Source organism: Misgurnus anguillicaudatus, chromosome 11, assembly GCF_027580225.2.
Source record: "Misgurnus anguillicaudatus chromosome 11, ASM2758022v2, whole genome shotgun sequence".
Lineage (NCBI taxonomy): Eukaryota > Metazoa > Chordata > Actinopteri > Cypriniformes > Cobitidae > Misgurnus > Misgurnus anguillicaudatus.
The window spans coordinates 9,129,933-9,150,773 of record NC_073347.2 but is presented as its reverse complement, the minus strand read 5'-3'; the positions used below and the strand labels follow the sequence as shown (position 1 = coordinate 9,150,773).

Sequence of the window (20,841 nt, the reverse complement as noted above, 5' to 3'; positions counted from 1 at the left end):
CTCTGCTCCTCACCAGGGGCTTCTCGTGTGCTGCGAGCAGATCACTCCGCCCATGCGGCAGTGCTTCGTCTTCAGAGAATATAGTTCTCAGTATGTATACTGTTAAAAGATCGCTGTGTCTCATATCACCTTGTTATTTGTACACGGTTTGACTATACAAATCACAACACATAAATAGGAAAATGATCGCGTTATTTTGTCACTTATTGGGAGCAGTATACTAGCTGGAGCCATGCATTTCCAGTCTTTGTGCTAAGCTAAGCTAGCGGGGGCTGCGTCAGACAGAGTTACAGCACGCACGGAGATGAGAGAGGTATGTATGGACTTATCTAACTCTGGGGGATACGGTGAATAAGCTAAATTCCCAAAATGTGGGCGTGTTCCTTTAACCTTACCTTAAGTCTCACTGTTGGGAGCCCGAATGCTTTCACAGACACATTATTATTAATCTCATGCTCTTCAGAAGCCTGCTGTGTTAAGGCCTGCTCTCCATCCCAATGTGGGTGTTTCGACAGTTAGACATGTGCCAGTTTTTTGTGTTGAGACTTGGTCACTTATGTTACTGTGTGTCAGTTTCACCTCAATGTCTGTGTAAAGTCAGTGTAAGCTCGGCAACTGGCTTAGAGCCCTGCTTTTTAGCCAGACCCCTGGAGTGTTTTACGCCCCTAGGGCTGGGCTTCGGGCCAATTTTAAAGTCACAGATGATACGCGGGCTGGGCCTCTGGCTGTCTAAGGCCTCTCCATCTTTTAATATTTTTTAAAATTAAATTAAAAGTAGCTTTGAGACATTGATGATTTTAGAACAAACATAGTTAGACGTTTAACCTATATCACACATGTGCATAATCTATGCACACAGCATCCAAGACATAATCTATAAAAGACTACTGCCTGTAAGTCACGTAAGGCGGTGTCATTTCTTTCTTGTTTGAGATTAGACTTTTTCCTTAGTTTACCTGCTGAATACAAAAATAGCCATGTTCTGTAGTGAACCTCAAATTTAAAAACAATTTGATGCATAATGAAGGTGTAAGGTAAGGCAACCTGCATGTTTATTTTGTTTGTTTTGATTGTATAGCCCTTTTGATTATTTTTCTGCACCCCATTGCGACTGTGGGCAGGAAAGCAGCCTGCCTCCTTTGATAAAAACAATGTGTGTTGATTATAAACGTTTAAACAAACATTGTGATATGTTTGAAATATATATTTAATATAAATGTTATTTTAGGCAAGTGACGTGTTGAATTAAGAGGCTAAATTGATCAAACATGTCGTTAACTTGTTTGGTCATCATCAAAAACTTTAATTTAACAAATAAAAATGCTGTAAAATTAACACAAAGTAATACAAAGAAATATAACTATTTTGCCATTTAAAACCAGACTGAACTGCTTTAATTGCTGCAGTAGTAGAACAGCTGGTTAAGGAATCTGTGTTAGGAGTTTTTTTTTTGCTATTTTTGCAGAATTTACAAAACATTTTATAAATAAATATTATATATTTATTTAAGGTATACTCCGAATTAAACTGAACCAACATGAACCAAAAGAAAATGTGCTGTCACGACCATAGAGTTTTGTATATAAAATACATATATTACTGTCTACAGTGTTAGAGTAAAAAGAAAAAGATTGTGTTAAAGAGCACCAATTATCCAATTCACGTTTTTACATTTGCTTTGGTGTGTGAGTGTGTATTAGTACATGTTAACGATATGTAAAAGTTACAAACCCGAAAGTAAACAATGACGCAAGTTATCATCTCCAACATAAACCTTGTTTTCTTGGACTACAAAAAACACACGGATTGTAGGCAACAACTTACTTCCTGGGCCTGTTGACATGGACAAGACGACATTATCATAATTCCTCCCGCTTCAGACTCACAGCCTGTAAATTAACTCCTGTTAGCATTGCATTCTGAGCGAATCTTTCAAACATGGTAAGGAGCGTCACTTTTCCGGTTGACGTTAGAGGTGTTCAGGCCAATTACAACGTACAGATTAGCTGACCAATCAGGGACACAAAGCTTTTTTTTCTGTGTGTTTCAGGAAGAGAGTGAAATCTGCAGAGGTGTAAAGAGTAGCTGAAAGCCATACTTGAGAAGAAGTACAGATGCCTTACTGTAAAAAATACTCCACTACAAGTTACTAGTCACCAATTTAAATGTGACTTGAGTAAACGTCTTAAAGTGCCCATATTATGAAAAACTAACTTTTTCTGGGTTTTTGGGTGTTATTTTGTGTCTCTGATGCTCCCACACGCATACAACTTGGAAAAAAATCCATCCATGCTGTTTTGAGTGAGATACAGGTTTCTGAATGTCCTCTGCCTTGAGTCTCAGATTGCGCGAGTTCAAACTCAGCTCTGTTGTTACGTAACTAGCCGTTTCGTCACATTCAGTTTGAATTTTCCCGCCCACCACCCCACTCGCAGGTCTCCACCCACCAGGGAGCTAGAGAGAGCACAGAGAGAGCAGTCACTTCGCTCGCTGATACCCTGCTGTTATCATGTCTCACTGAAATATCAGCGCTATTTGGATATTATGGATTATACTTTCAAAAACAAAGTTTTAACGCGTGGTTATTGGAACCCGGAGTAATCTTATATACAGTGTGTTACGAGTGTGTAGGCGATAAGACCTTCATGCAAAATCTGATGTAAACAACAGACTATGTATCTATATTTCACGGATTATACGCATTTGTGGACAAAAATGGTCATTGGATGTATTTTATTGGACTTTCATGGATCATTCACACATCTGAAACAGACTGGATTCGATTTCCGATCATTGTATCAACACAAAAGGTAAGAAGTCACGTTATATTTTGCATGTTGTCATCTTCTGTCACAAAATACTACATTTATGATGCTAGAGCATCTGTATCTCAAAACAGAGATCATACATTGAGGCTAATTCCATAAATTATACCTTTTAAATGTATAGTGATGTTAAAATTGTTTGTAGACAGTAACGTTAGGCTATATAGATATTTTTGCAGGCTAGATAGTTTACAGTGTGGTTTCGAAAGTTAAAAAAAATTTAACGGCTTTATTTTACAATTCTACAAGAACTAAGTACTAGTGCTTTGCCAAACTAAAAGTTTTTTGCCAAACTAAACGCCCCGGCTTTTCTGACGAGGCTAACCCCCGAGCCTCTTATAACTTTACGGTCCGGAACTCCCGCTAGCTTCTAGCAATAAGCATGCGGTCCACAAGCAGTATACATCCCCCGCCGGGTCTTAATTTCTGTAATTTGCGAAAATAATGCGTTTGAAAATGTTTTATAACGGGAATATATTAGCATTGTCCAGGGAAAACAGGTTATTGTTGAGACTGCTACATCACAATTGACTCTGGAATCATTATGTGTCATGAGTTTCTGCTCCTGTAGTGTACTTATTAGTGATACTTTTCTGCATGATTTGTCTGTTGGCAACATAAACCGTTAATAATAATAATAATAATATAAAATAATAACACAGTATGGTCTGTACTGCTCACGATATCACTATGCACGCGCACATGACGTTAGTAGTGGGGCGTGATCATAGGAGCAGCAGCTCATAAATATGTAATGACCAGCTCAAAACGGCACAATCTGAAATGCCCTGAAACAGAGGCTACTAGAGATGGGTAACAATCTTTCCTACAAGCTATTTCGAGCAAACAACTTTTGAAACATGCTTTATGGAACTTATACACATATTTAACTTGTGGAAAAGCAGTCATAAGATGGGCACTTTAAAGTAACCCATTTAAAAGTTTTTACTCATACTGAATGTTGGCTCAAAGATGAACTATTGGATCTGCCCGGAGTCACTCAGAATCTGCCATAGCCAATCGCTAACGTGTGGTTGTGACGATATCACGTATATCCAGAGATGTATAGTAACGAAGTAGAACTACTTCACTACTGTACTTAAGTACTAAAAGGCAGTATCTGTACTCTACTGAAGTATTATTTTTTTCTCCTACTTCCACTTTTACTTCAGTACATATTTTCAACGAGTTTAATACTTTTAATCTGATACATTTTTTATGTGCTGCATAGTTACTTGTTACTCTCGTTATAAAAATTTTACGAATCATTCCGAACCCACATTATCACTGCCGGAGCGGTGATACACGTTAGAAACACACACACACAAATCGTGGGCTAAACCAATCAGAGATAGTGAAGGGCGGACCCCTCCCTCCCTATCACTTACAAATATGAGCTGCGGTTGTGGACAAAACGTGAAGCGAAGAGAGAGCAAACGTGCGCGAGAGAGACAGAGTTTGCGTGAGAGAGAGAGAATGCGCAAGAAAGGGCGAGTGTGGGCAAAAGAAGGAAACCTAAATACATTGAAACACCTTGCACCTATACCATTATATTGACTAATATTTCATTAATACTGAATTTTTATCGCCATATCAGTTAAATTAATCTGAATTAATCTGAACATTCCTGTCCTTGTACTCCTGCTACAGCCAAAGGAATTGTGAGTGTCCTTTAGCTTAAAGATTTGAAATATAAAAAATATTATATTCAAACTTTTGACTGTTTTCTTTAATAACTACATTACACAATACTTGTACTTTTACTTTCAGTACTTGAGTAGTATATTTTAAAATAAACTACTTGCAATACTTAAGTACAAAAAATGTTTAATACTTTAGTACTTCCACTTAAGTGCTGTGCTTTAAGAGCACTTCAACTTCTACTCAAGTCACTTTTTTGATAGAGCACTTGTACTTTTACTCAAGTCTGGGTCCCTAGTACTTTATACATCTCTGCGTATATTAGAAACAACAAGTCCGAATGATCAGAGGATTGTTTAGAAAAAGATGTCTGTCAACGAGAGATGCAGGTTTTGTTCATCGAATTTAACAATTGTAAATTCTAAATGTATATTTGACACTAAGGACAATGATGTATTCAGTCAACTGTGGAAGCTGGGTCTAATCATTAACAAAACTCCGCTCCGGTGGTTGACGCACAACGACACATCAACGTCATCGTTCTCAGCCACTCCCTCTGTTCGCTGATCGGTGCTACAAAAATTTGATTTCTCAAAACGCTAGAATAGACCAAAATCCCAGACGTAGTACTGAAGGAAAATGAAATTGAGCGGAAGTGCGTAGGAGGGCGCAGCCAAGCTAGTTTACTCAACTAAATGCCATGAGATTTTAGTCTACGAAATCTACATTAAATTTAACTTAAACCCATTTAATTTTAGTCTATTGTCATTGTGTACTTGAATGTGCCATGCTGACAATGAGCCTAACTTGGTGATATAAATTTTCATATATACACCACGAACCACTTGGTGAGTAGTACAGTTTTGAAAATGAATGTTAAGTGTTGTTTTAATGACATGTTTGTGCATGGTCATTGACTTCCATTCTGAAGCAGTCAAAATGAGTCGAAAAGTCAAGACACGACCCATTGTCAAAATTTCTGTGTCCATCACTGTAGTTCATCCAAAACAAACCAGAAATGAGACTCAAAGTGTTAAATACCGGAATTATCCTTTAAGTGTCTCGGGCTAGGGCCTAGATTTCAGGCCCATGAAGGGCTCTAGACTGGCTGCAGGTCACCATGCCTTTAATATCCTATTAAAGATCTGCTTTTGCATTCATCATTTACTGACATGAGTTTGGGGAAGTTTTTTTTATATTTTATTATTCAAAAGACGGGTTGTCCCCTTAAAACCCCGCTAACTTTATTACATTATAGATAAAACACAAAGAACAAGCACCGAGCAGTGCAGAGGTCTGCCTTTGAGTTTCACAAGTTCAAAGTCAGCTAACTTACAGTGTGGGTGAGCATGATTAAAAGACCCTTGATGTTAGGAAGAACTGTACAGTAACTCATTTGTCTGAAAGCAGAAAGTTTCATATTTGAAGGCAAACTGCAAGCTATGGCATTAGTTGATATTAGCACTGCTGAAGAAGACATCTATGCTGGAGGGAATCTTTAAAGTGAAAGTTTCTCTTTAAAGGGGCAATAAGTAGGATTTAGCCCCATAGTGGTGGAATTGTATTTTGCATTCAAACAAACAGTGCTCTCTAGCGCCTCCCCTTTCCAAATGCGTATTGCAACTACAGCAGTCGTTATGTAATCACTGATCTCCTTGTCCGTTGCAGCTGGTTCACGTGTTCTGAATGAAAACGCGTTGGTAGGCTAGTGCTTTTTGTCCGTCTCTGCTATTATAGTTTATCAATATGGCGGAACGATATGGAAGCCTCCTTGGACTTACCCGTTCAATGTTAGTAAAGAGAAGAAATTCTAAGCTTATAAAGAAAAGACAGATCACTGGCAGAGGTCATTTGAAACCAACGAGGACATATTTATGAATAAAGACATTGATTTTGATTAATAAAACACTTAAAATCCTACTTACAGTCCCTTTAACGATCGTTCATTAAAAAATTAAGCTTTCCATACTGAGGCCCTGTTTACAAGAGTGCATATTGAACCGTGATGAACACTGTATGTTGCTTGCACATTTTATTGTGTCAAAATACACTGCTGTTTTGAATGGTGATCATTTTTTATACGATTGCTTTTGCTGGCATTCTGTCTTCCCGATTCCCTTTCAATGTCGAGGTCCTTCATCCAGGATGCCTGTATTGTTTATATTACTTTCACAAGATTGCTCTCTTTGTATGAAGGGAAATTAATCTTTCCAGAAAAGCTTCCATAATAGCTTCAGCGGTGTGGGTCTTTACACACACATTCCGACATACGGCAAGAACAAAGCGCTGATAAAAATCCCAACAGGCCTATAAATTCATAGCGGATCACACCGTTCCTACAGGAAAACTGATGTATCGTTCGCAAAGTTCCAGGATTATCCATCTAAACCAGATAGCAGTCTACCATAGATTATTTATACACCAACCAAAGACATTGATTCTTATATGAATACTAATAAGGTCAGGAGCAGGATTTCCATGATAATCTCCATGCTAAATGCACCTCCCTGTGGAAACATTCATCTGTTATATTATATACATCTATCCTAAAGAACCATCAGTCGTCCCAACCCGCACAAGCTTAAGTAATCCGAGCGAACCGCTAAAGTGATCCAGCAAAGAAGTTTCAGCTGGGTTTTTTTTAGATTTTTCGACTCTCTGACTGTTGTTAGGAGTAGCTGGCAGCTCCAGGCAGTCGGTGGTATTTAAGGATATTTTTCCGAGCTGATAAAATGTCAAGGTTCCTTCAACAGGTGTTGCAGCAATTCCACCTTATCTAGCAGTGCACCAGGCATCGGGGCGGTTGAACCCCGTTAACATGCAACTCTGTATATATCACTGCCTGATAAGTGTGACCACACAACCATCTCCACACTGATTCACATTTACTGACATTGAGAATTGGAGCATGCATGTGTATGTGTGTGTGTGTTATCAGCGCGTTATGTATTGAATAGTTTTTATATAAGTACATTTTAGGGCTGTCAATAGATTAAAAAAATTAATCTAGATTAATCGCATGATTTCATGAGTTAACTCGCGATTAATCGCAAATTAATCGCACATTTTTATCCGTTCTAAATTTACCCTAATTTAACACTTTTCAGGTTTTTAATACTCTAATCATATATACATATATAGATGCTTTATGCAAATGTATGTTAACAACAGCCTGTTTACATTTTTAACAGAACCATCAAGCCATTGTTTTGTATATGCATTTTCCTTTAAGAAGAATTTTCTTTTTCCATTTTTATTTGATGCTGCATCATTTTTGACATGTGCTGTCAAATTTAGTCGAAATTAGCAAATTTTCAAAGAAATTGTTGTATATATTTTGACATTCTCTATTAAAACATAGAACAATGCATGATTTGGTGGAATATAACAAAATAAGACAGAACTACACCTGTTTGAAGTTGAAAGAGTCAGCAAAGTTAAATTACCAGAAAAATCACCACATCCATACATTAAATTACCACATCAATACCTTAAAATCACTGATAAAACTATAAGATTTAGCACACACAAAGCAAAAACATAATCAATATATGTTAAACTTTTTTTCTTTTGTTTGATTGACATTGTGACAGACTGCTTAAAATCTAAGTGATCTAATATAATGTTACGCATCAGATATTTTTACCCAACAGTTAACCAAACATTTACTTAAAACATAACAGATTATAGAGCCTACCTGCGTGAATTCTTATCAAAGCAGATATTTGTAAAACTTTAATTTTGTGTAGATGTCTATATATCCGGGTCGCGCACTCGCGCGTCTGTGTGCCCGCGCTTCAGATGTCAGTCAGTCAGCGTGAGGAGATCGCTTTTGAGTCTTGTCGCTCTTAATAACTCTTTAACAATAATCAGGTACCGAACTTTATCTCTCTTAATGACTCTTTTAACATCAAGCAAGTCCTGCAGTCTATTTTCTAAGTCATGCATAAAAGCGAAACCAAAATGAATTGAGACGCATCTTTGCATTAGATTAGGAGGACGGGAACGTTACACCTCAGACGTATAAATATAGATCATTTCAGATGTCCAACGAGCATTTAGAGCATTGGATTTGCTAGACGATTTGGTTAATGTTCTTATTTCTATGAAAACATTTGAATCATTTAGACAGGATCCCATTTGTCTGCGTCTCTGTTCATTCAACTATGGGCTGGACCAAGGGTCAAACAGAAATTGCGCGTTGCGTTAATCGGCGTTAATAAAATTAGTTGCGTTAAAATGAATTTGCGTTAACGCGTTATTAATTTTGACAGCCCTAGTACATTTGTTTTATAACTTTGGAAGAGCATACTATTATACTCTTTCCAATATATATTCTGTGCATAGTATGCCTGAATGACTTTTTACATACTGTATACTAGGGATGCACCGAATCCAGAATTCGGTTTCTGCCGAATACTGGGTTTTTTGACAGGGTTCGGGTGCGGCCGAATCTTAGATTTTTTTCCACCGAACCAAATCCTATGCTTGCTATCCTATGCTGGTCGACGTCACGCTGACGTTGATTTCACACATCGAATGCTGACGTGGAGATAAGCTTTTTTTTCCCGGTGAGCCTTAGGGGCAGTTCACATTTCGCGGACGCATCTGGAAAAAACGAGCGCGTTGCACCGAATCGCTTTCATTATGCATAGGCTTATGGTGATTGTCAAAAAAGTTTTTCCCACTTGTCATGCTGGCATAATGTTGCCTATCCTTTTTTTACAGTTAAAATCAAATAAAATGAAAAATACACTGCTGTGGACGTTGTTTACTTCATTTATGTGTTTTACTGTGTTAATGGAATAAGGATGCGAGTAGGATTCGATATTCGGTTTCGGCCAAATCTTAAAAAGTGGATTCGGTATTCGGGCGAACCCCAAAAATCTGGATTCGGTGCATCCCTACTGTATACGTTTTTATATTGGTGTGTCTATATATTTAGTATTATAATAGCATCTTTGAATTATGCTTTAGTAGTGAAAATGGCATTAGAATGAAAAAGCTTGATATTATTACTGTGAATCAATTCAAACTGTCATTCATTCATATATTTGTTAAAATGTCAGCATTGCATTTTTAATATATTGAAATATTCAAGTGAAATATGCATTGATGGTTATTACTATATTGGTTCAGTTAAATGAAATGCTTGCCTAAGGGGGCGTGCACACCAAAGCTTTTATACCCGCGGCCCGTGTATGTTTTCAGTTGTTTCCAATGAAAGCACTGTGTTTTTCAAAAAAGCCAGCATCTAGCATTTTTTTCCGCACTGAGAGCTGGCACTCGGCTGTTTTCTACGCTCAGTGCTGAACACAGAGAGTTGAAAATATTAAACTTTGGGTAAAACGCTCTTTAATGTCAGTTCTCACACGGCCATCCAATCACAGTGGAGGAGGGGCAGGACAAATATCACAACATCCAACCGGCGCATCATACAACGACTGATAAACAAAACAGAAGAATCACAGCAACCAAAGCACTCAACTGAAGAAAGCTGGCAGTCGGCTGAAACACTCTTAAAATGAATGTGTTAAATTAACACATCTTGTGTCCAGTCAAGGACAACACATCTAGTGTGTTGTCCCTAACTTAACACATCTCTGTGTTATTTTTGGAATAACACACTTTGTGTTGTTTTAACACATCTTGTGTTGTCCATTTCATTTATTTAAGCTCACAATCTACACGAAATGACACACAATGTGTTAAAATAACACATATTGTGTTAAATAGTTTAACAGAAAACAATGTGTTAAAATTAACACAAATTAACAGTTGCCGTCCGTGGGGAATTTTCAGCCATGTTTAAAGGCATGATCTCTGAAACCTAATGTTGATATTTGAAATCACCTAAACAAACCCGCCCCATACATACGCAACCCAGGCAACAATGTCGGTTAGTAGATAGCCCCTAACTGCTGATTGGCTACAAGTGTGTTTTGTTAGTCGTCCCGACTCCCAATTCCAAAGTGTTTTTTTTAAATCACGCACCCCGCCTTAAACTCTTTCGCTACCATTGACGAGATAACTCGTCAATTAAGAGAAAATGCTTCCATGCCAATGACGAGAATTTCCGGCTTTCGCAATACCGCTATTACCCACCAGGTAGCGTACTTCCGCAACTTATACAACCCGGAAGTAGCGCCTCATGTGAAAGAGAAAGAACTCCGTGTATGTTTTAAATATTGCTCTGCATCTGATCTCTATCAAAAGTCCTTTGAAGAAACCTACCCATATTTGAGATGTGATAAAAAGAGAACTAATGAAGGTAGGATGAAACGTTTTTTTTTTTTTTTTGAAAGAGGGTCTGTTCTTTCATTTGATATATTGTTTGTTTATATATTTAAAGAAGAACATTTTCTGGAAGGCATTAAACTTTTGTGAAAATCATAAAAATGCTGGCGGGGAAAGAGTTAAAAGCTTTGGTGTGCACGCCCCCTAAAGAGATACAATAAAAATTTCAACATTTATTTACCCTCGTGCCTTTCAAAAACTGTTCTGTATATTACTCTTTCCTCTGCAAAAAAACAAAAGAAGATATTATGAGAAATTTTGAGAAAGGTTTTGTGTCTACACAATAAAAGTTAATGGGGGCTGATGTCAATGTTCTTCAAAATGTCTTGTTTTGTGTTCTACAAAAGAAAGAAAGTCATAGGTCAGGAATAATAAATGGTGAAAATGTAAAGAATATTAATTGTTAAAAGTGTTACAAAACATTGTGAGTAAAACATTATGTTGCTTCATTTCACTATGCCACCGTTTACATGTGCAGTCTCAATAATCTAACCCAGGGGTTTTCAAACTTCTTTGTTAGCCAAACCCCCTCTTCCTAATTTTTTACTTGATATACCTCCTGAGATTTTAAATAAATATTTTAATAGCACATTTGCATTTTTACATTTTATTTAATTATTTTTAATCAATTTTAAAGTATTATTTTTCTTCTGGTAATTTTTTGAAGTGTTGTGGTAACAATCACATGACATGCAGATTAAACAAATAAAATGTCTCCGTTTATTGGGAAAAACTTTGTTCGTGTTTTATTTAGATTTTTGATTTAATTTGATTTTAATTGCAAGTAATTAATTAAATGTTTTTCATTAACTCACAAACCCCCTGCAATTCCCCAGTTTAGAAAACCCTGATCTAACCTAATAACATAAGCACCAAAGGAAAGTGCTGCTTTCACGTGCAATGTGAAGCAGAGCATGTCTTTGTAGTAATCAAACCCTTTATGTCAAATGATGAAAAAATAAATTTCCCACGATATAAGTCGATTTTAAGCAATGAAGCAATTCATTAATGAATTAATCAGAGCTACATTACTGGCAGTAATGTCTGTATAATTCTACTCCCATTTAAATTCAACTTGTTCTCGTTGGTAATGACTCAAGAGAGAGAGGGTGAAACACACCATACCTCTCCAAACAAGAAGTTGCACCGCTTTCTCGCAGCCAAAAGGCTTTGGACTAAATGTTAAGTGAAGATTTTCTGGCTTTGAGGTCGACATATATTATGGTGTTATGTTAAAGCTCATTTCAAAAGAAGGTTAAGGTTACGCTTGGCATCTGCTGGATTTCCTGAGAAAAAAACGCACGACTCCGCTTATCTGCGGCAGACGATCATTTCTTCAAATTTGGCGGACGTGGCCGGCTTCTTTCATCTGTGCCTGCAGGACAAGCGTGCTTTGACTGGACTGTTGAAAGTTGTTTAAAAGTGGAAATGGCATTTAAGTCTGATGTCTGACCTTTTCCTGTCTGTAGCCACACACACGGTGATAGATGGACCCCGAAGACACGCTGTCACAACAGCAACGCAAATACACACACACACCACACAAATACTGTATATACCACAAATATATAAACATCACTGCGAGTGAACTTTACCTTTAATGTTTGTAAGATCAGAATCTAGGTGAATATGTTTGAAAGGAAAAAGTTCAGCTTTTTTTTAAATCTTTTTTTATAAAAATACAGAAGAAGAAGTTGGGGATGGCGGCATTAGAAAACTATTTGGCTAAACTTTATGAATACTCTATTTTATGTCTATTTACAAAAGATAAGGACATTTTTTGTAATTTTCCACATTTTTCCACATCAAGCGCAAATGAAACAAATACTCTCAAAATGTCCAAGTGTCCAACTACGCGTGGTAGACTCGAATTTGTCTCCTCATACGCGTCTGATGTGAACCCACAGTAACACTGTTTTTGATCCGCCAATATAAATGGCTACATTTTTGGGTCCAAGGGGGGCATGATTCTGCAGGGGGTTGGAAAAGCAGGAAAGAAGAGACAAAAAAATGGTCAAAATAGCCAACAGAAGAGAATGGCAGCAAGACAAATGACGGAAGTGTGAATGCAGGACAGAGGTAGATACCGAAAGTGTGAGAGATTGGTACGGTGTCCCGGCTGATGGGGGGTCAATGCCTCTCCCCGGAGCCCCATTACCGGGTGGCATTAACGGATGTGGTGGGCCAGCAAGGGCACGGCGGGGGCTCAGAGAGAGTGTATGTGTGTATGTGAGTGAAGGAGAACAATTTGATAGTATCTTCTTTTCACTGCAGCCACCAACACAGCACCATCAATCACTGCCAAACAGCGTGCGCGCGCACACAGCCAGAAACACACTCTTATATGTAACGCACACACACATACGCGAATATCCATTCAAATGCGTGCAGTAAATGCACGTTTACCTGCGCAGGGCAGGGAGTAGCCCACCAGCGGCTCGTGGATAAACTGTCGCTCGTTCAGTCTGGTCACACAGTACAGATAGAAGCACTCCAGGCAGATCACGTGACGCTCTGCACACTGAAACACCAGAACTGGACTCATGCAAAAAAACAGTGATGTCTGAAAACACGCACAGTCGCTCATTACACAGCATTGCATCATATTTTAAGTGTTTAAATGTGTTTTAGTTCACAGTGACCGTAATTGAGGTGCTCACACTAAAAGAGTAAATGCTGGCTCAATACGAGTCGCACCTGCTTATATTCCTGTTTATTAGCACTGTCTGCATTGTTTTGGTGCCAAATTCCCTAAAGGGATTTGGCAAAATACAGGGAGTGCAGAATTATTAGGCAAGTTGTATTTTTGAGGATTACTTTTGTTATTGTACAACTACAGTGCTCTTGGTCAATTCAAAATGTTAACAAACCCTCAAACCTGAACATTTAAGTAGTAAAAGTGAAATTTTGGCTTTATTAAGAGAATATTTCTATGTACATCATTATTAGGCAACTATTAGTGTGCAGAATTATTAGGCAACTAATTGAAAAACAAAGATTTTACCATCTCACTTGTTTTTTTTTTAGCTGTTAAAGTGAGAATAATAAACAAACTCTACATTTACAAAAAAATTAATAAAACAATAAAAAATAAAAAAAATATATAAATTCAGTGACCAATATAGCCACCCTTCTTTTCGATAACAGTCACAAGCCTTCTATTCACGGATTCAGTCAGTTTCTTGATCTGGTCTGAACCAACATTTTGTGCAGCCACAACCACAGCCTCCCAGACACTGTTCAGAGAGGTGTACTGTTTACCTTCACTGTAAATGTCCTGCTTGAGGGGGGATCAAGGGGTCTCAATGGGGTTTGAGTCGGGTGGGGAAGAGGGCCATGTCATTGGTTTTTCATCTCTGGGGCCTTTGCTGGCCGGCCATGCAGTGGAGTGCTTGTGATGTATGTGATGGAGCGTTGTCTTGCAAAATAATCAGTCTTCTTGGGGGATGCAGACTTTTTTCTGTGCCACTGCTTGAAGAAAGTGTCTTCTACATTACAGGCAGGCAGGCACAGACAGGTATTATTAAAGGATGAGCTTGTTGGACCTTTTTGGGTTGAAAATGGAAATAAAAAACAACTCTCAGACCTACTGCCAATTTTTAGAAGACTGGCAGTACACTTCAAGCAGTGGTACAGGAAAAAAATCTGCATCTTTCAATAAGACTTTTTTATGCAAGACAACGCTTCAGCACATGCATCAAAGTACTCAACTGAGTGGCTGGCCAGTAAAGGCCTTAAAGGTGAAAAACTAATGACATGGCCCCCTTCTTCACCTGACTTAAACCCTATTGAGAACCTTTGATCGTTTGTTTATTATTCTCACTTTAACAGGTGAAAAAAAACAAGTGAGATGGTAAAATCTTTGTTTTTCATTTAGTTGCCTAATAATTCTGCACACTTATAGTTGCCTAATAATGATGTACATAGAAATATTCTCTTAATAAAGCCAAAATTTCACTTTTACTACTTAAATGTTCAGGTTTGAGGGTTTGTTAACATTTTGAATTGACCAAGAGCACTGTAGTTGTACAATAACAAAAGTAATCCTCAAAAATACAACTTGCCTAATAATTCTGCACTCCCTGTATGTACTTATAAGCTTAAAGTCACAGACAAAAAATTTTCTGACTGAGAGCAATTTTCATGACGCAGTTCCTAATCTTGCTGGTTGGATCTCAGGTAAGCAGCGGACTAATATGATCTGGTTACTTTATTTGGCATGACTGCAAATAGTGGTGAGGTTTGTAAACCGAACTAGAGGTCTTCTCAGGTCCAAAGAAATGTAACCGACCCGAAATGATAAGAAAACTTTTTACATGAACACAATGTGCGTAAATCTTTTTTTTTTTTAAAGAAGGCCGACCCGAGACAAACCCGAGAAAATGTGTGGAAAACCAGTGGCAATTTTTTTTAACTCAAAAGTAAACGGCACCACGTGTGTGCAGTCAGCAGCCCACATGCACCAGTCAGACAGAAAGAAACCCCATTGGCCACTAAAATGTGCATTCAAAATTGATTGACAGGTTGGTCTCAACGAAAATGAACCTACTGCCAGGCATACATTGTTGCAAGCGCTCTTGTCAAACGGGGGGGTTGGAAAAGGACTTGATGCACACACGCGAGATAGTTTAGGTCTTCTCGGGTCCGTTCGGCAAAAACACATTCATTTTAAATTACCTCAGGGCACTATTATTATACCTAACCCATGTCCGAGGCACACATGAAACTTTTATACACCAATCTGCTCGGGTCTCGGGTTAAGTGGTCCCATAAAGACCTCTAAACCGAATGCAACCATAATAAATTATAGATAGAACATGAGATTAAAAAAATTTTTTTTTGGTTGCTTGCAATACTAAAATTAAGTAATCCCCCCACTAGAGGTCTTCTTGGGTCAATAGAAATGTACCCAACCCGAAATGACCCGAATCACTTTATACCTGAACCCATCGTGCCCGAGAAAATTAGACCCGAGTCCGGCCCGAACTAGTGGCAATTTTTTTAACCCGACTGGACCCGAATGTAAACGACACTGACGTGTGTGCATTCTGCAGACCCACACGCAGCAGTCAGACAGAAAGAATCTCCGGTGGCCTCGCAACTAATTTGGCGAGCTGCTCCATTTGTTTTACTTCGTTATCTGACGACGATATCAAGGTACCTGCTAAAATGTACATTTAAAATTGACTGACATGTAATTTTCAACAAAAATTAACCTACTGCCAGCCACACAATGTCAGAAGGGCTCTTGGCAAACAGATGAGAGGTTTGAAAAGCACATTGACGCATACACGCGAGAGAGTTCGGGTCTTCTCGGGTCCGTTCGGCAAAAACAAGACCCAATGCTGCTATTACTGTACCTGACCCCTGTCCGAGGCACATGTAAACTTTTAGACCCGAACCCGATCGGGTCTCAGTCGGACCTCGGGTTTTCAGATCTAAGTGGACAAGTGAAGACCTCTACCCCCCACCCACCACTATAGAGGGATGCATCCATAATCGTATGGTTGATATGCAGAGGGGCGAGTTGTGATGGTTTAGATCATGTTGCACATCTTTCAAAACAAATGTTTTGAATGACAATCATGTTATATATGTTGTCCAAAAACCCCTTGAAGATCCTCCGCCAGCGTGTGAAAAAACACCCTCCTCCAATTTCCTTCTCGTTGCTCAAGAACTCCTTCACACTCAGACCCAGATTCACTCGACTGTAAGTCACCCTGTGTTGCACGGCTTTGACCCCTCTTCTGTCTCTATTGTGAGACACTAACCCTGTCCTTCTCAATGCCCTTTTAAACAAATGGAGGAGATTTTTGAGGATGGAGAAGAGCGGAGGACGGCGGAAAAACAAAGCCCTACTCAGGAAGGTAATTGCGGTGCTACTTCAATCAGCCCTTGATTCGAATGGTGGTTCTTGGTGATTGGGCTCCATTGTCTGGTGTCTCCAGGCGCCTGCCTGTCCGCCTCTAACCCCTGTGCCTCAGCAGCAGGTAAAGAGTTTCATAGGACCGCCACGCTAAAAGCTGCACCGTATGAAGGGTAGCACAGTAGGAGAACACTGGGTGGGCAGCTTGTTTTTCGCAGTGTTTGTATCAATTGTTTGGTTTTTACGTCTAATGTGCTGTGTGTTTAGTTGTTTATGACTAGCCAGTTGCTTTTTATATCTGTCAGTTGCTGTCAACCAGTGGTGGATTTATGGATGGGTGACATGGGTGGCATTTAACAGGGGGTGGCACGGAGCGCATGCGAATAAACAATCGAAATGCGTGATTAAGTTTTCAATGCTCATTTGAACCACAAGAATAATTTCATAGTATGCAAGCACTATAACATTCCTCAAAATATCTTCCTCTGTGTTCATCACAAAAAATAAATTTATACAGGTTTGTAAAAATATAATTTTTTATTTTTGTGTGAACAAACCCTTTAAAGCAACACTATGTAGTTTCCATGTAAAATGACTTACAGCTCCCCCATGTGGTTGAAAAGCGCAACAGGGCCTGGTATCAGACACTCTTCTGCAAGCAGGGGGAGGGGCGGGGCTGTGTGCTCTACCCTCCACCGCCACTTTCAGAGTGTGCTTGTAGCAGCTAGGAGGCTGCTCAGGTTGCAGCAACAGTACAATTTGTCCAGTTAAAAGTTGTTCTATCACTGAAATAATTTTGGAGACATTATTTAAAGGTAAAAAAACTACATAGTGTTGCTTTAATACAGTGCTCTGCACACCTATCAGCATTAAAGTACCGTAAGAGATTGCAAACTGTTCTCTATGCTTTTGGATTGCACTTGCACGCCGTGTCGAACAACTAAACACATTTCACTCAGAAACACGGGGTTAATTGAAATTGTGCAACAAATGCATTAAGGGTATCAGGCTAGGTTAGGTGAGATTAGGGGGCGCTGAAGGAGGGGATGTTCGCCCTAGGACATCATATCAGCTAAAAGCGCCACTGCTGACATCTGTAACTGAAATAACTTTTGAAGCAAAAGGATCACATTTAATTGAATCAGAAAAACACATTTCATTTTTAAATCACACATTTTGAAATAATTTTCCTTTATTTAACTGGTGTGAGAGCACAATGACCCTGTAAACATTTTGGCATAGCAACGTGATACTTCCTGTTTTCTTTTCTGTCAGTATGTCCGATGAAGGACGTCTCGTTTATTTTTTGGTTGAGGCTTTACGTATCCTTCAGAGGATGCAGCCTTTTAAAACGAGACACAGCTATAGACACACAGAAAAAAACTTACATGATGTCAGTGCAGGCGATGCAGGAGACGCTGCGTGTGTTGGGCATGATCAAGTCCAGCGCTACCGATGTGTCATTATCACAGGTGGGGTGAGCAGCACATTTCAGGTAGAATTCCTGCAAGGAGCACAAATGAGATGTAACATCTTCCAATGCCCCGTAAACAGTCTAATACCGCTCGACTGCCGTGTGTTTTATAGGTTTCCAGCATGAGGAAAGTATTACTGGACCCAGCTGGCTTTGACCTACCGATCTGATCAAAGCAATGGAAGTGCTTCTTATTGCCAAGCAGAATGGTGAATTTAGAGACCAGATGGATGAAAGTCACAACAAATATTGTGTCTTCATTAAAAATGTGGATTTATAAAATGGATCCTGATGACTTTAAATTTTCATTTGATGAGCCGCATTCAAAGCTGTGAAATGGCAATAAATGCCACCTGTTACTGTAAGCAAAATACAGTTATATATTACTGCTGGAAAAATTATTTGTTTTTATGAAGCCTACACTGCAAAAATCCATTGGCAGATTTTTTTTGCTTGTTTTAAGCACAAATTTCCTTAAATTAATAAAGCAATAAGCCCCAAGAAGCAGTGGGTTACCAGTGCATTTTATAACAGCTAAGGGGCGTTGTTAGGCACGAAGCGAAGCAGAGTAAAATGCACTGTAACCCCACTGCTTTGCGGGGTTTATTGCTTTTATAAAACTGTTACTTCATATGCATACCGTTAGCAGGATTTCATAAAATAAAACACAAATAAATTGTAATTATATTAGTACAAATATTACTCTTCCGCCAAACAAAGTAGTTCCTCAGAATCAAGTGTGGCTGCAACATAGCGCAATTCCAGGGCTCGAAATTGCGACCATTTTGGTTGCATATGCGACCGAAATTTAATCTGTGCGACCTTAAAATATATTTGGGAGCATTTGTGCAACTGCCCATTTTGTTGTGACGCGAGTTGATTGTGCTTGCTGGCGCTGTCCCAGGTTCAGTGTTCTCTCCAACGACACATAAGTTATGTGACATAACCAATCAAATTTCACCATTAAGTTCTTGAGCTTAATGAAGACCGCAGATTGGCTAATATGAGCGTCAGTCATTCCTTGTTGCCGTGAAGCGCGGAAATGTGAAAAGACGAACGCGTCGCGAGCATGACGAGAGCGAGCCGATTACAGCCAAGGTTATTACTGTATTTTTTGACGACGATTTAGATTCAAATGTAACTCCACCACCAGAAAATACGAGTTGACGTTAAACCTTTCAGAGAGAGTGGCTTAAAGATTTCGAGTGTCTCCGCTATGAAAATGAAACTTACTGTGTTTACTGTAAATCCTGTAAAACGGCGTTAATGGCAGAATCAAAACATTTTAAGCGCCAGACGTACCTTGCTTATACATGGCGAAAGTGCCAAAAACACAAGACGTGTCATGACAAATGTGTTTATTATTGATGGAGACACCGACCTGTCTGTCAAAGTGTGTTTGATGGTGTATGTGCGCATGCGCTGGTGAATGGACATTCGACAAACATCCTTGTGGTCCATGTTGCTGTGGAATACGACAATGCTGATGGTATGTTTTTGTTGTTTTTTTTAAAACATTGCCTATTTAGTAGTAAAAGCATCCTGGTAATGCAGTTATCCATACCAATATATATATTAGCCTTCTATATGGATGCGCCTAAATTTTTGCTGGTACTCCTAACTCTTTAAAGTTGGGAGCACCAGTGCTACCAAATAAAAAAGTTAATTTTGAGCCCTGAATTCTCAAGCAACACAGACGCAGCAAAGACAATGAATATATGATTAAAGACTGTGGTGTTTATTTTTATAAATCAACATTCATCTAAAATATATATTAACATTTATATTGTGCAACTGTTGAAGTGATGATCAAATATGCGTGGAAGCATGCTTAACGTTAACTGTTTCCCGTCAGCGTTTTTTTTTAAGTTGCCACCCAGTTTTAGTTGAATGCCTTACAGAAAATGTATCTTCTTTAAATAAACATAAAATATCAGATGAAAGAACAGACACTCAGCTTTAAAAAAAAAAAAAAAACGTTTCATCCTACCTTCATTTGTTCTCTTATCACCTCTCAAATTTTCAGCTAAAAAGCAGAGATAATTCCATATATGTGAAGAACTTTTGTAAGAGATCAGATTCAGAGCCATGAACAGTACTACACGGTGTTTTTAGTGTTGCGTGAATGCGTCAGTGTTTAAGTTGGGTAAGATCGCCATCTGGTGGATAATAGTGGACGTATGAATTTGAGTTAGAAACTCCTCAGAGAGTGTTTTCTCTTTATCGACGAGATGACTCAACAGTATTTATTGACATTTATCTGGATATCGCCATTAATTGTGCAATTGTAGACAAATAAAAAATATGATTAAAGACTGTGGTATTTATTTTCATAAATCAGTACGCAGCAACAGTGGCGTAGTGATACTTATGTAATGCGGTCTGAACCGTGGGGTTATCGGGGTATTTTATCACGGCTTAGAATGCGTTTTAACCAATCAGAATGAAGAACTAGAACGGGACGTTTTATAATTTAATTTAATCTTTGATTTAAGAATTTTTAAATATTTGTACTTAAAACAAGACAAAAATACTAAAAAAGAAAGTTATTTTTTGCAGTGTAGTGGTTAACTCGTATACCTTAGACGCCGTGAGCTGTGGTGCTCACATTGAAGATGTGGGTTCAAATGTAGTTATTCAATTCTCCCTTCTTTTTCTTCTTCCTATGATTTTCTGCTCTCCCTGTTATGCTTCAAAATTGGAGCAACATCCAATGCCATTATAAAGCTGAAAAGAGC

The 20,841-nt window shown here is 38.5% G+C and overlaps 1 protein-coding gene across 3 annotated transcripts in view; it reads right to left on the bottom strand.

Annotated features, from left to right (window-relative positions):
* prkn (parkin RBR E3 ubiquitin protein ligase) overlaps positions 1–20,841 on the bottom strand; it is a 137,076-nt gene that overhangs the window by 49,756 nt on the left and 66,479 nt on the right. For all 3 annotated transcript variants that reach the window (XM_073872986.1, XM_073872985.1, XM_073872983.1), the window contains 2 exons: positions 18,021–18,133; positions 13,170–13,309 (listed from right to left, as the gene is read on the bottom strand). In XM_073872986.1, coding sequence (XP_073729087.1) covers positions 13,170–13,309; positions 18,021–18,133 — 253 coding nt within the window. The remainder of the gene's footprint in view (positions 1–13,169; positions 13,310–18,020; positions 18,134–20,841) is intronic.